Source organism: Pyrus communis, chromosome 2 (genome assembly GCF_963583255.1).
Source record: "Pyrus communis chromosome 2, drPyrComm1.1, whole genome shotgun sequence".
Lineage (NCBI taxonomy): Eukaryota > Viridiplantae > Streptophyta > Magnoliopsida > Rosales > Rosaceae > Pyrus > Pyrus communis.
In genome coordinates this window covers 270,001-284,926 of record NC_084804.1, presented here as the reverse complement: position 1 = coordinate 284,926, position 14,926 = coordinate 270,001, and the positions used below count along the sequence as shown (strand labels likewise).

Here is a 14,926-nt window from a genome sequence, read left to right as displayed (position 1 = left end):
GTCATGTGATCCTTCACTCAGAGTGCTACGTTTGTAATCATGTTACGGACATGGCACTTGTGTGAAAGCTCGAACGGTTAACATCTTAATGCGTCAATTCTTAGCTAAAGAGGTCTTTACCTTGATAAGCTTTACAATTACTTCTGAAGACTGAAAACTATTGACTCAAAATATACTATTAAGATACATATATAGGGCAGTTTTCAGAAGTTGCTACACAGGGCATGGGTGCAAAGGCACACACCAATTACTCCTGCGAGTTAATTGAGCTTCTGCCTAACACCTGATCACCATTGGACCACATTTACTTGGAGCACTTGGAGTAAATTAATCTATCAGATATAAAGCTGTACACCTTCCAATTCCATGATGTTAGAAACTTGATAGTTCTTTTCCTCTATGCCGACAGTTCGTCTTATCTACAAGAACCAGGCCCCTAAACCTTCCACAATCTTATCAGCAAGGTCAAAATTCTCGACCTCCGCCACGAGCAGCCACTTCTGTGGCTTCTGGTGCTTCACATTTCTCCGTTTTGTTACAAGCACAATCATCACTGCCATTGCCGTCACTTGAATTGTTAATTTCGTCTTCATTACTGGTACAAGGCTGCTTCCGCAAATTCACCCTCGTCACCTTTCCCGAGTCCTCATCCGGTGGGGCTAAATCTGGTGACTCCTGTTTCTCTTCAACAGCTTCATGTTTAGAACAAGTTTTTGCCATAGAACTAGCAGAGATTGATAAGAGCTTCATGCTAGAACTGATAGTTTCAGATACGTATGAGAGTATATCAGGCTTTGCCTTCACATCAACCCATCTGTTCTCAACCCAGTCTTTGGAAGCCCTAACATCCTTTCTCTGGAAACTCATCAGCTTCTCCTCACCTAGGATACATTGAAAGAAACATCACTCATCCCGATAACTGATCGGAAACCCAGATAAAACATTTTACCAGTTTCGATAGGTTTAAGTCAACTAAACAAAGCACTATCTGAAAGGTAAGAAACATAATTTAAATCAAATACAAAACAGCTTTCCATCTGAGAGGATACCGGGGAAGTAGACTTGTATAGTATCAGCCCCAGAAATGCTAACTGCAGTAACAACACCTTCCCACCAGCCATCACACCACCACGCATCAACTGCTACTCCAACCTCAATACAACACTCTGTAGAAGCATTGAGACGAAAGGGTCGGATTGTCAGGCGACCTGAGCATCTCATGCCTAGTTTATCTGGAGCAGCAACTTTAAAGGCAGGGACCCACTCCTACACATTAAAAAAAAAGTGAAGGTCTAAATTCATTCAGCGATTAGTTTACACAAACAAGCCAATTACCAAAAAGGTAACATAACATTTCTTGCAAATGCGCATACTAGAACACAATGTTAACTTACAGGCAATTTGTTAATTCAACTCATACTCATGCATTCAAATCACTTCGAATAGGCGAACAGCAACCAAGCTACATAGTAATATTTACTTGAAGTAAAAAAGTGACTACAGATTTATTTCTGAGGCAATGTCAACAAAATATATACCAAAAAAATGTTTTCCCATGTTCCCTATGTTCTAATATGAGCCAGAAAAGAATTCAAAATAAAGATCTCTAGAAGACCACATACCTCGAGATTGCCAGATCCATCTACATCTTGCAAATCATCATATTGAACTTTGAGAAGCTTCTGAGATGTCTGCAAGACCTGACAACTGAACCAACATCCTCGTATGCCACTATCTTGACAGAGCAACTCTATCTTTTCATCAACCTTAAAAGACACTGGACACAGGGGCTCTGAACCAGCAATCTTAACTCCCATGGTTTTCCTTGATAATTTTAATTTCAACTTTGGGTATGTTGGAACGCAATTTGGTAAATGACTCTCAGTGACCAAATTTTTAACACCAGAATGTCCCTGATTCACCTCGCTGCTTCTGTTTCTCTTAAGGTTCACCCTCATAGGATCATCAGGTCCTAACTCTTCCTCATCTTCATGACAAAATTTATTGTACTTGGCTTTCTGCTTGGAGATGTGGACATCTAAAGACGACAGAATTGCTTGATTAGAATAGCCCCGCAATTTAGCAAGACTGAAGGGCTTAACCTTGCAGTCCTCAAATTGCCGAAGGCACATAAATATTCCAGAGGAAGATTTTTGAGCTACAACAGCCAAGCATTTTTCATAGTGCTTAGGAGTCAGAACTGTTGCAGGACCATCAACACACTCAGCATTGATCACCTGAACATGAGGTGTGATAAAAACTTCTCTAGGGTGTGGATTCAGAGTAATCACATCCTTGACTTCCCGAGTGTGGTGAAACCAACGCACTTTAACCTTTTTCTGCCCTTTTTTGTCTTCATACATGTCTTCCACGTAACCTAGGTAATGATGTTCTTCTTCCAAAGCCATTACAAACACAAAGGAATGGACCTGAAAATCAGGGTCACAATAATAAACATTACACCACGCATCAATGAAAATTAAAAAGATGCTACTTAAGGAAATAAAGAGCACCACTAAATGCAGAAATAATAACTTATACAACAAAAGAGGTAGATCATCTGATGCTTACAGAAATGGTAGTTTCATTCTTGTAAAATGCTGGATAATGCTTCAGCTGTTTGGCACAAATCCAGGCAACACCAGACCATTCAATGTCTGAATTGTGAACTTTCACTTTCCTCGGAACCTTGATAGGAAAGGGAGAACTTAGTAAAATGTATGTATGAACCCAAAATCCAGACTTAGCAAATAACAGTATGTGAATACCGTGTGATCAGGCAGAGAAGTTTGACGAGCACCGAGTCCAGACAATGGTTGTGTTGCTTCATCTGTTGGAGAATCTGTTATAGAAGAGTAGGTTTGCTTTAAATTTATACTTCAAACTCAAATGAGCATTAGTGGAGTGAAAAGTGACAAGGGACCATACATGAAAGCATAATGCAATAACAGATCTTGGGAATTCGAAAACTCAACAGTTAAAAAAAGCGTATCAACAAGTGACAAAGAGGCAAACCATGGTATGCATTCCAATCTTTGCTAGTCAGCACAGAATTTTCAACCCATAAGAAGGATTTTACCCATAGCAGGCTGCCCAACATTCATGTATTTTCTAATTGAGAATGGACTAAATACAGGAACATAATCACCTCACCAATTGGCCCAAAGAAGGTATTCATGATGCCTTATGGTAACATTTGGCTCATTTTACAATTGGAAAACACTAAATTAAAGCTAACAAAGATTAAAGATTGAAAAAGATAGATGACAAAGAAAGGTACTCAAGCAGCCAGCTTACTGAACTTTGTTTAATGATCAATGACCAAGGTGAACAGAATGTTAATTTCACAATATTAATAGATTAAACCTTAGAAACCCCTGTAACAAGAAACAAGCCTTAGAAAACCCAAAATATGAGAAATCATTATTCAAACCTATTAATGCCCAAAATAACTTAATGCTTCCAATTAAGCTTATCGCGTTAAATTTTCATTTTGTACAATATCAGAGGTTGACAAATTAATTTCCTAAACCAAAAAGTTTATGAGACGTTGAAAGCAACGGAACTATGTAAAGAAAAAGTTTATGCAATTTCTCCAAATCAACAGTTTCACATGTTACTCAAAACAGGAATTTCAACTTAAATATGCATGTTTGGCTACAATTTCACATATTGTGTTGTATGCTACATTACACTCGCTACATAGTCTCCGTTGAACAGAAGCAAGGACTCCATAGCCAGATTCTCAATTCCTAGGGGTGTAAACAAATAACTACTTACAGGAACTAAAATCTTCCAAAATTTCACAGGTGAGAAACAAAGGCCACAAAATTAGGGTTTTAAGATTCACCGCCCGCACCTCTTCCAATCGCCCCCAACCATGAAACAAAACCAAAATGAAAGAGAGAATAAATAATTCACATCCGGTTAAAATTCCAAAATGTTCAGTGAGCAATCAAATCGTGGTTCTAAAAGGTAAACATGTAATAAACACGAAAGAGAGTGCAAAACACGAAGAAAAAGAAATTAATAGGCATAAAATTTAAGGTCTGATAGAGCACCCATTCTATCATTAGAGGTTGAAAATTCCGTCGACGAACTCATACTAGCTCTCCCTCTCTCTCTTTCTCCTCCCTTCCTTAATTGGGTGCAGTGGATTTGTGAAGATTGAAGAAGTAGAAGGCAAGGATGTTTAATGTGACATAAGAACAGGCCGGCAGAAAGAGCTTATAAAGAATGACAATATAGAGACACGTAACAGCCAGCCTCTCCTTTCTGGAAAGATGCTGAAATATAATTGGCTTTACATTTTTCTTTTCAAAAAGTTGGATTTCGGTTTATCAAGGGAAACCAAATTAATACAGGCAATCTCCTCTAACCATAAATCACTAACATATAGTATTAACGATTAAGTTATTCACTTTTTTTTGGATTCCAAATCCAAAATAATTTTCATTTCTAAGAGAAAAGGTGGCCAGAATACTCCCTCCATTCTCATAACAGAAAATATTTGAAAGGTAAAATTTATCTAATGCAATTATTGTTGATTAATAGGAAAGGAATTATGTATCAGCCCAGATATCTTCTGATTACGTTACATTCCTAATGAAAAACTTAATTGATTTGATTATGAATGGTTTACTTGGTTTTAGAACTATCGACTATACCATGTGCAGATGCAGGCGCTTAGAGCCACATGTAACATTCCTAAAGAAAAACTTAACAGTGGCAAAACCCAATACTGTGGTATGCTATAATAGGTTATTGTAAGAAATTCAAAGGCGTTTAGCATGCTTCCCAACTCCCAAGTAGATAAACAATGTAAAAGAAATTGCCTCACCAAAGCAAAGGCAAACTGTATGCTATATATAAAACTGGAAATGTCTTTTGCCATATATAAGTGGGACTGTTGTAAAACATGTTGGACAGAAATACCTTTACATATTAAAACTAAGTTGTTTCAAAGAAAGTTTCTTTCCCAATTTTTTTTCCTTCTTTCAATACTCTAGCCATCTGTTAATGGAAAGCACATAAGCTTAGAATTACATCCTAATGAAAATATAGCACCGGCAAAACACAATGCTTTGATATGCTAAAATAAGTTCTACCAAAGTTCAAAGGCAGGTTCAAGTATGCCCCTTATGCGGCCACACCCAATTACTAAAAAAATGCCCCCTGAAGCAAAGGCAATATAACTCTTTATCATACACAAAAGTAGGAATGCCGTACAACAGAAGTTGGACAAACATCCTCATTAAGACTCTGTTGTTTGGGGAAAAAAATTATTTCTTTGTCCTTTTTTGCCTCCTTTCCGTATTCTTGCCTTCCCTTTAATACATATATTTTATTTCTCGGGAATATAAATTATCACCATGCCATCTCTCTTAAGTTATTAGTTCTCAGTATTATACTCACATAATTAAAGCTGACTATCAGAGCAATTTACTTAAAAACATATATCCAATATATCTCAACCTTGAGCATCCAATAAATTATTTATTCATTAAATAAACTCCAAACATTTTAAAAGTTTGAAAACCTCACATACCATTAACATAAGAATACACCACCAACATGTTTCAATGTTCAGAAATAAAATCATTCTAGTCCATTTTTCACATAGAAAGCACACATACGGACACAAGCACATGCACATGCATGCTCACTCACACTACATAACCTAACGTACAAATTAGAGAACATACTTCCATTACTTTCAAAACTTCCTATGCTAGTATAGATGAAACCATGTACTCTTTCAAAAGTGCAATTCTAGGGGAGGATCTTAGGCAAATATCATCTCAATTTGCGGTTCCAAATATATCCAGAGCTAGAACATTTAGTGGGGAGATAGACATGAATTAAATAAACAAATTTTTCATGTTGCTGTGGGTGGCTCAACTGGCATGTAAACCAAAGTTGTTCACAAACTAATATAAATTTCAACAGCTTCTGAGGCAACAACAGACTTAACTAAAGAAATTCTGGATAAGAACTTCCTTTTTTTTCCAGTTATTCACCTCTGATTCTAAACAAAATGAAACAAACGCACAACATTGAATATAATTTTTCTCAAAGTCACCTACTTGTGTGAGACTTGTTAGGGTAGCATTAATATCAAACTTATACAAAAAGTTCCAATTCGTTTTTAACTAAAGCATTATGATAATCAGTCTGCAAACTAATATAAATTTCAACAGCTTCTGAGGCAACAACAGACTTAACTAAAGAAATTCTGGATAAGAACTTCCTTTTTTTTCCAGTTATTCACATCTGATTCTAAACAAAATGAAACAAACGCACAACATTGAATATAATTTTTCTCAAAGTCACCTACTTGTGTGAGACTTGTTAGGGTAGCATTAATATCAAACTTATACAAAAAGTTCCAATTCGTTTTTAACTAAAGCATTATGATAATCAGTCTGCAAAATTTAAAATCCAAGATTCTAATTATAAAAATAAAAGATGCAATGTTGGAGGGACTTACTACTGCTTGCCCTAAACTAAGAAATTTACATCAATGCAACACGAAGATGACTTAAGTCAATCTCACAAGTATCTCCAATTCAACCTTTACATAATATATCACTACCCCTTAGTAAAGTATAAGTATAACCATGCTCATGAAATTTGTTATTCTAAACATGGTATGTCAAGGTCTTCTTCCGTATTGACATTCTATTCAAAAAAGTACATTGAGACAATTATTATCATAACTTGTATTCATAAGCTTAAATCCACTCACAAATCACAACAAAGGACGATATTATTCATCATACTCAGCCAATGCCATCAAAAATTCCATAAAGGGAACCTGAAAAGTGCGATATATAACTTAACATACCAGGAAACTCCGACCAGCAACGCCTCGAGACCAAGGAAGTAAGCCATTCTACAACTTCTCTTCTTGCTCTCCATTTGGTACACACATTAATGAATCCCTTGGACTCGTAAGTCTCCACGAACTCATCCGAAAGAACATACACCATGTGCCTTATACTCCTCTCAGTCCCTACAACAGCAAGGACTAATTCCCCTGATGCCTCCTTCAAGTAGTAATGGACCACACGGCTACCGCGCTCTTGACACAGAGTGTGCTCCTCCCACGACACAAAACTATGAGTATTCGTCATCATCTCTATATTAAGACACACCCAAAATCACAGAACAAGAAGCCCCCTTTTATCACATTGCCTGAAACATCACAACTTCACAAGAAATAAGCTTTTTGGTACTCAAATAACAACCCAATGGCCATAAAACCCTAACTTAGAACTTGGGTTCTCATAAAAACTCAATCTCATTGAAGAAAAAGCACAGTAAAGTTCAGATAAATAATAAACAAACAAATAAGAATGATAGGAAAGAAAACCTACCATTGCAGGTACTCAGGGAGCGGAAATTACTCAAGCCAAAAAGCCTCCAAGAGAAAATAAAAACTGCCCAATAGTGAAAACGAAGAGAGAGAGAGAGAGCTAGCGTTGCTGTAAAACCTAGACCCAATTCAAAAAAGACGAATTGGGTCTACCTCACTCTCAGCTGGTTTCAGCGGAAACAAACAGAAGATTGAAATGCCATTGACGGCGAGGACGACGAAGAAACCTGAAGAGCGGAAAAGCGAGAAACAACAAAAGGTGGGGTTTTTCAGCGGGTTGAAAGGTGAAAGCAGAGCAGAAAAGGAGTGAGCTTTTCAGTGAAAAGGGGAAGGAGGAGAGAGAGGGAAGGAGGAGAGGGGAGGGGGGAGAAGGCTATGGAAGTCGAGGGGAGGGGCGGAATAACCTAATGTTTAGAGAGGGAGGGAGAGAGAGGGGCGGCAGCGGCAGGGCATGAGTCAGGGGTTTTGCAGAGCTTGGAGACCAAGGCAGCCCATGACATCTGGTGACGGTGAGGGAGAACTGGTAAAAGCTAAAACACGGAGACTACCATTGACTTCGGTAAGTGATTTAAGCTGACCAAGAAAGAAAATACCAAGTAATATAAGGTAAATGATACCTTTAATTTTCATAAAAAAAATGTCTTTTAAATCAACTAGCTAGTTACTCTACTGCGCACATTTTCCTTTCTGGCCCCTCTATAGCTCCTCATTTCGGTCAATAAAAAATATGTAATTGGATAGAAAGCAAGCTGTCTTAAGAGCTAATTTAGGATTCATCGATGAAAATGCAACTAGGTTGTAATTCAGTTACCATTGTTGTAATATAGCCAAAGAATTGTTTTAATTGAAATGCATGTACAAATTATAAGTGACGAAAATTTACATACAAGTAAAAAAATAACGAATATATAATTATCATTATAATTTAGATACGACTAAAATCAGTTAAATCTAGATCAATAACCATTTAAAGTAAGAAATAATGATAAGTGAAGTAACTTTAATTAAGCACATGGACATGATGGTGGCTATTGCATAGCAACCCAAGAAGGAGAGGATTCTCTTTGGATTCATTTTGTGGGGATCCTAAGGATCCTCACATCCTAGTCGTTCATCGTAAATCATGTGACTAATTTTTGACAGGTACTATTTGTGTTTAATTTTAAATAAAATAAAAAGTCAAATGATTTCTGACTGCATAATGCACGATGAATGACTAAGATGTAATGATCTATAGGATCCCCACAAAGTGGATCCGAATGGGATCCAAATCCTTATTCTCTCATCTTTATTGTGGAGGTTGCTTATGCTTTGGTGGTGTCTCTAATTCATATTTTTTTTTTAGCCTTAATCACTCTCTATGGTCTTGTCTCAGAGATGCAAAAGGTTAATCAAAGAGAACTGAAGTTGCAATTTGCATCATATTCATAGAGAGCTTAATTTTGCAACTGACTAGTTAGGCAAGTTTAAATAATATAGCGAGATGGATTTCCAAGAGCTTGCAGAGACTCCTCCTTGTTTAGTTTAAACTCTTTTTTATGGCTACTCTTGAACCGCTAGACTAGTTGTTCATGTGTTTCTTTTCTCTTTTTCTTCCATGTTACCGGAAAAAAAAACCCTACAATGAAGAAATCATACTCTTGTTGTATTTAAAAATTGATATATTCAATCAAGATTTAGTTTAATTTAAAAAGTGAAGGTTTTGATGAATTTGAAATGATTCATAGTGTATTTAAAGTTTTAACAAATTATGTTTTTTCCCTTGAAATTTTAGAGAAATTTACTTGAAAATTCTTATGAAGTTTAGGAAAATCAATTAAAACTCCATCAAACTTTATAAATTTATAACTCTTAAAAAATTACAGAGGTTAAAAGAAAGTTTGATAGACTAGAAAGAGATTACAAGATTTTCGTGCACATCCCTGATCCCACTCCATTCCCATATGTTTTGGTGAGGCCTTGAGGGACCCAATAGGCCAGTGGGTGCATAGACATTGAATATTCAACCTCCTCTTATCAAAGTTATCTTGTTTTAAAGAGATATAAGGCCATGCAACCATGTCCACAAACTTGGAATATCAGAAGGATAATATAGAACGAGATATCTTGTATAGCTTTGAGACTTTGGAGTGAGAGAGCAGAAGGTCCTCTGCTTGAGAGCTCCCAGAAATGAAAATGTCTACACTGAGCTCCCAATTCCACCTCCTAAAATACCCCGTCAAATATTCTTCATATCCATCCTCAAACCCTAACTCATTTGTCATCCCCATCTCCCTACCAAAACACCCTCAACATCCAACCATATTATCATCTCTCCCTTCCGAAGCCACAAGCAATAGTCCACCAACAAGAGCATCCGCTAAAAAATCCAAGTTATATAGTGTGACGCTCGTCCGGAAAGAGTCTGTCAACGATACTTCCACCCCAATAAACTCCAGCGGAAACAACGCGTCAAGGTTTTGGATAATGGGAGCTGTTTCCGTAGGAGTTATGGCGGCGCTGATGGCGATGGACGAGCCAAAGGCAATGGCGTTGGGCCCCGAAGGGCCGCTGATGGAAGAGTTTTGGGACAATGTACGGAGATATGGACTGTATGCTCTCACGGTGAGTACAGGTGCTCTGTACGCGACATTCGCGCCGCTATACGAGTTGTTGAAGAACCCTATTTCTGCAATTCTCGTTTTGGTAATATTAGGGGGAGGTATCTTCATCTTCTCCCAAGTGCTTTATGCCATGGTTGGTGTCTCAGATTTTAGTTATGATTATGGATATATCAATCCATGGATTCCTTCCATGTAAGTAAAGACTAATTAAGTAAGGAGATAACTACTTTTTGATCATGCCTTCCTAGAGCTAGGAAGTTTACTTCTATATATTACACTTGTGTATAGAAGCAAATGGGGAGCAGTTTAAAGTTAAATTATTCCTTGTACTTTTAAATATTATCCAAGTTTGGCAACTAGTAATTGTTGGCATTTTGCTATTTTTTTTATTCAATTCCACAAGAATTCTCCATGCAAGACGTATGTTCTTTATTAAGAAATGATAGCAGTCATTGTTATTATAAAAAAATGCATCAATAACATGTTGGTATACATTTTGTTAGGGACAACAAAATCAACACAATATATTATTGTCCATGACATTGTTCAAGATGCATCAATAATATGTCGATTTTTGGCCAGATAGTATCAACATATCATCGATAACTTCGACACCATGTACTGAAAAAACATTCATTTAATAGCCCGACTACAACTTCCGCTTTCCAAACTTCAAACAATAGTTCATCCTTGCACACATATAGCCCAGAAAGCGAGTCTATAATTAAGAACCGAGTCATATGTTTTGATTGAGTTTGAACAAAAGATTTTATGTAGCTAGGCTAGCTTTGTGAGTTGATCAGCAGCAAACTACAGATGAAACGGATAAAGGGTAACGGAAACTGTTGGCATACTGGAAAGATAGGGTTTCTCCGGGGCCAAGAGCCTCACCATCATTGACTAGGCAGTCATCGTAGTCATTGCGCCTGAAAACTCTGGGATTCACCAGGCGGGCGGAGCTAAACCATCCACATCTGACGTGAATGTCGGATATGCTGCAACCTGAAACGCAGGCGTTGAGAATCTGAACCGTGTAGGTTGGAATTCCATTGGGAAGTGGGGCTGTTTGGCCTTGGAATATTACTATGTCGTCCTTTGAGCATGCCGTGCCGATACGATTCATGTCTCCTCCTGGTCCTCTATCACCACCCTTATCTGCATCAAGTAATTTTATGCAAATTTTATCTGTCATTTCCTCTCCAATGTGATGATTGTACAAAGAGTTCTTATAAAGCCGAAATTCCCACCTTAACCTAATTTAGAATAAGCCATGAATGATTATTTTTTTGTGAATTATATGTAGTTGTTAGGTATGACTTAAACAACTTCTCTTAGTGATCTCATACTTAGTTGTTCATATACGAAAAATCTAGGTTTTCAACTTGAGATTCACTTACCTTTTCATTTATTGTGTATTAGTTAATGATAATTGTTTCTTACACATATCAATCCATTTCTTTTCTTTTTAAAGAAGAAGAAACGATAAACACAGGTCCATTCTTGGTAAGTAAACATGCAAGTGATATTGCATACAAGAGTTCAAATACAAACTTTTGGATCCATTATTAAATGCTTAATTATGTTTAAAAAAATAGCTTAATATGAATAAACTAGCTTTAGTCTAAGTCTAACATTACTTCTCTGCTTAGTAATTAAAAATATATCGTTTATTCAAAATAAAATAAAAAATCTCATAGCTTGGTATGAATTGTGAAGTAGTATTATAAAATTATTATAATGGACCAATGAATGAGCATTGTATGGGCCTCCTTTGCCCAAAAGTTAATGAAGGGTCTCAACCCATGGTAATTTTGGACACGTCCATCACATTCTAAGACTGCATAAATTATGCCGGGTCAGAAATGAATCTGAAGGTCCACCGAACCACAGTCCATATGACCTATATTTATTAAGGCCCAATCATGTCGAACCAAATTGATGTCACGCTTTCCGATTTACTGATTTTACTGCATTGACATCGAGAAAGTTCCCTTCCAGTATATTATGACAGGCATTTAATGACCATGCAAAATTCGATGAGTGACGTGGAGTAAAATACACACACACACACAAAATAAACAGTATTTAGCAAAGTTTATTTTTAAATGATGTAGATGTTGATAATTAAATTATTATTAAAGTATTAATTAACATACTTATTTTTTATTAATGATATATTATTTAATTTATCAATTTATTTTGAAATTTTGATATTTCAAACATTATCCATTATATATTAGTAGCGTACCGTCTTGTATTATCAGTACAAGCGTGGAGAAAGGGGTTAATAATTACCAGCTGACTGCTGCAATAGCTTCCGGCCAGGGCCTGTAGTGTGGGTTTCATTGGAAAAGACCTGCCTATTAATGCCAGCTGCTGCTTCCCCAACACCTCCCAAGTGAATTAACTCCACAACTGCAATTCAATAAATACGTACATGTTAATCAAAACCTCTAGTAATTAATATTTCAAAAAAATATTAGAAAACACTTGATTTAGAAAGCCAATTGAGGTAATCAAAATTTTAAAACATTTTTTTTAGACCACAATGATGTGGTCTATTAAAGATGCCTAAAAATTTGATTTCCTAAACATTTTTCAGTCAACCAAGGCAGGTACTTACGCCGTATTTAATTAACTATTTGGTTGATATTTTTATGAATATGTAAAATTAAAACATGCAAGTAAATAACTAGCTAGACTAATGGAATGGATCATGAAGAAAGTGATGGAGTAGAAATAAAGTATCTATGAATGAGCTTAAACAATTATATCCCTTAAACAAATGAACAGTACAAATAGATCCGTCGTTATTACTATACCAAGGCAGGCAGGCATGCATGGCCAAATTAATATTATCGATCTCGAAACTAATGTAATTAGTTTTCATAACAGAATCAGGATATTAAGAGTAAAGGGTTAGATCGATCCATGCATGATGCATGTGGGGAAGGACGAACTTAAGTTGTATTACGTAGTAGGTATACCGAAGAACAAAGCAACCACAGAATTAGATATGCAAAGTTTCCTGCAGCCATTGTCGACGGTTCTCAGTATTACGCCTCCTCTCATCACGGTTGATCAGTTGCTTCGAAATATTGTGCCTCAAAATAACATATATATAACTGCACTTCACAAATTACCAATTTATCAGCTTTATGCACTGTAAGTATATGTATATATACATATATATCATCAGAAAGAATCAAAACAGTCTCAGAAAATTATTTCAGAGAAAAAAAGTGAAGTGAAAAGGACTAACCAGGTATTTGAACCTTGCTCTTCTGAGAGACGGTCACTGTGCTTTTCAGCGGGATTACTTCAAGACTCAAGATGTAGATAGATTTAAGACGATATAAATATATACATGAAAAGGTGGTGGGAGAGGGAGAGAGAGAGGGCGCTTGAACTGTTGAACACATGAACTTATAATTACCTCGTTCAAAAAAAAAAAAATTACGGATAATACTTAATTGGACTTCAATATGCAATTTAATACACAATTAACATTGCTTTTGGGGTTCTGCATGGGAAATGTTGACTGGCTGACTGCAGCGCCTACCTATGCCCCAATCAATTTCTTTTGTCGAGATTCCAGCACTAGGAAGGGACAAAAGTAATACTCTCCGAATCTCTTCCAACTAATTCATTAAATCAAGAAGATTCATACGTTAAAAATTTGATCAAACCGTTAAAATTATTATAATTGTTAAAGTAGGCTCTTATTTGTAATTATTGAATTAAATTTCAATAACACGTATTCCTCAATTTAATGAATTAAGAGGAAGAGATTCAAAAAGTATCCTTTCCCGAACGGACTAAATAGAAAGAAAACTGGGTACTTGATCCGGAGAGACACACACACACATGTATATATATATATATAAGGATAATGTAAAAGAGATGAAACTGTACCAAGCTTCTTCATTCACAAACACACAATAAACCAGGCCATTCGTTCCCTTGTAACCCTAGCTTCTTCATTCACTAAATCTGTAAGCAATCACACACACATATATATATGGATCATCAAAGTAGTGAGGATCAGAAGCTCCAGGCTATTGACAAATTCATCAACAATAAGTACCATGCCAAGTTGTTTATGATAAGGACATTGAAGTTTGTAGTCTCAGTGTCTATGCTGTCCTTGTTTCTTTTTGTAACATAATCAGGTTTTTGTTTACTTCCCGATTCCTCCAATCAGGTCAATGCCTATTTCTCCACATGCTTTTGTCAATCTTTACCCACACCCTTGACAGGAAGTACATGTTTCTTATTTGTAATGAAATCCTTGCTTTTCTTGCAAAAACTTCGATTAATTCTTGCGGTTGCAGTTATAATGTTGAATCCGATGAGCTTATGTCCGACCTCGGTGGAATGTCTTAAACATCATCATCAGTTAATTCTAACTTATCTGAGATTGGGTCGTCTCTCGGCCAGGATGACATCGCTTATGTGGCTGACGAAGGAGAAGAAGAACCAACGTCGACTTCAGAAGAAGAAGAAGTTGGACAACTACAAGATCTAGAAAAACAACAAAATGGTTCGTTATATACAGAGAACCATGAAGAAATGCAGCCTGAAGCTTTCATTGCAGCAGCAGAAGATGAAGAAGAAGAAGAAGAAGAAGATGAAGAAGTCAGTCTGTCTTTGATGGAGCAAGGAGGAGAAGAAATGGAAACACAAGAGCTAGCAACAAATGTTGACGTTGGAGATGATCAGTACGGCTCGAAGATGAGCAGTACAGATGAATTGAACAAGAAATTCGAAGAGTTTATAAGAAAAATGAAGGAGGAAATCAGGATTGAAGCCCAACGCCAGCCCATTATTGCCGCTTAATTAAGGGGATCTTAGTTTTTGTCCAAAAGCTGAAGCTGCATATGTTTTGTCTAGTTTGTAAACTGATCGTATCATCATCATCATCAGTATGTTTAATAGTTTCCCT

General features: G+C 36.5%; 3 protein-coding genes across 3 annotated transcripts; 1 reads left to right on the top strand and 2 right to left on the bottom strand.

The window, feature by feature from the left end:
* Window positions 1-114: 114 nt before the first annotated feature.
* LOC137725722 (uncharacterized) lies at window positions 115-7,905 on the bottom strand. Its single transcript, XM_068464490.1, has 7 exons — window positions 7,380-7,905; window positions 6,848-7,197; window positions 2,769-2,842; window positions 2,572-2,688; window positions 1,623-2,429; window positions 1,050-1,266; window positions 115-881 (listed from the first exon to the last, which is right to left on the bottom strand). The coding sequence occupies exons 2-7, from the start codon at window positions 7,137-7,139 to the stop codon at window positions 466-468; spliced, it is 1,923 nt and encodes a 640-aa protein (XP_068320591.1). The 5' UTR covers window positions 7,140-7,197; window positions 7,380-7,905; the 3' UTR covers window positions 115-465.
* Window positions 7,906-9,449: 1,544 nt separating this feature from the next.
* Window positions 9,450-10,301, top strand: LOC137726025 (uncharacterized). Its single transcript, XM_068464882.1, has one exon. The coding sequence runs from the start codon at window positions 9,548-9,550 to the stop codon at window positions 10,175-10,177; it is 630 nt and encodes a 209-aa protein (XP_068320983.1). The 5' UTR covers window positions 9,450-9,547; the 3' UTR covers window positions 10,178-10,301.
* A 141-nt stretch (window positions 10,302-10,442) lies between these two features.
* LOC137726026 (TPD1 protein homolog 1-like) lies at window positions 10,443-11,333 on the bottom strand. Its single transcript, XM_068464883.1, has one exon. The coding sequence runs from the start codon at window positions 11,171-11,173 to the stop codon at window positions 10,781-10,783; it is 393 nt and encodes a 130-aa protein (XP_068320984.1). The 5' UTR covers window positions 11,174-11,333; the 3' UTR covers window positions 10,443-10,780.
* Between the last annotated feature and the right edge of the window lie 3,593 nt (window positions 11,334-14,926).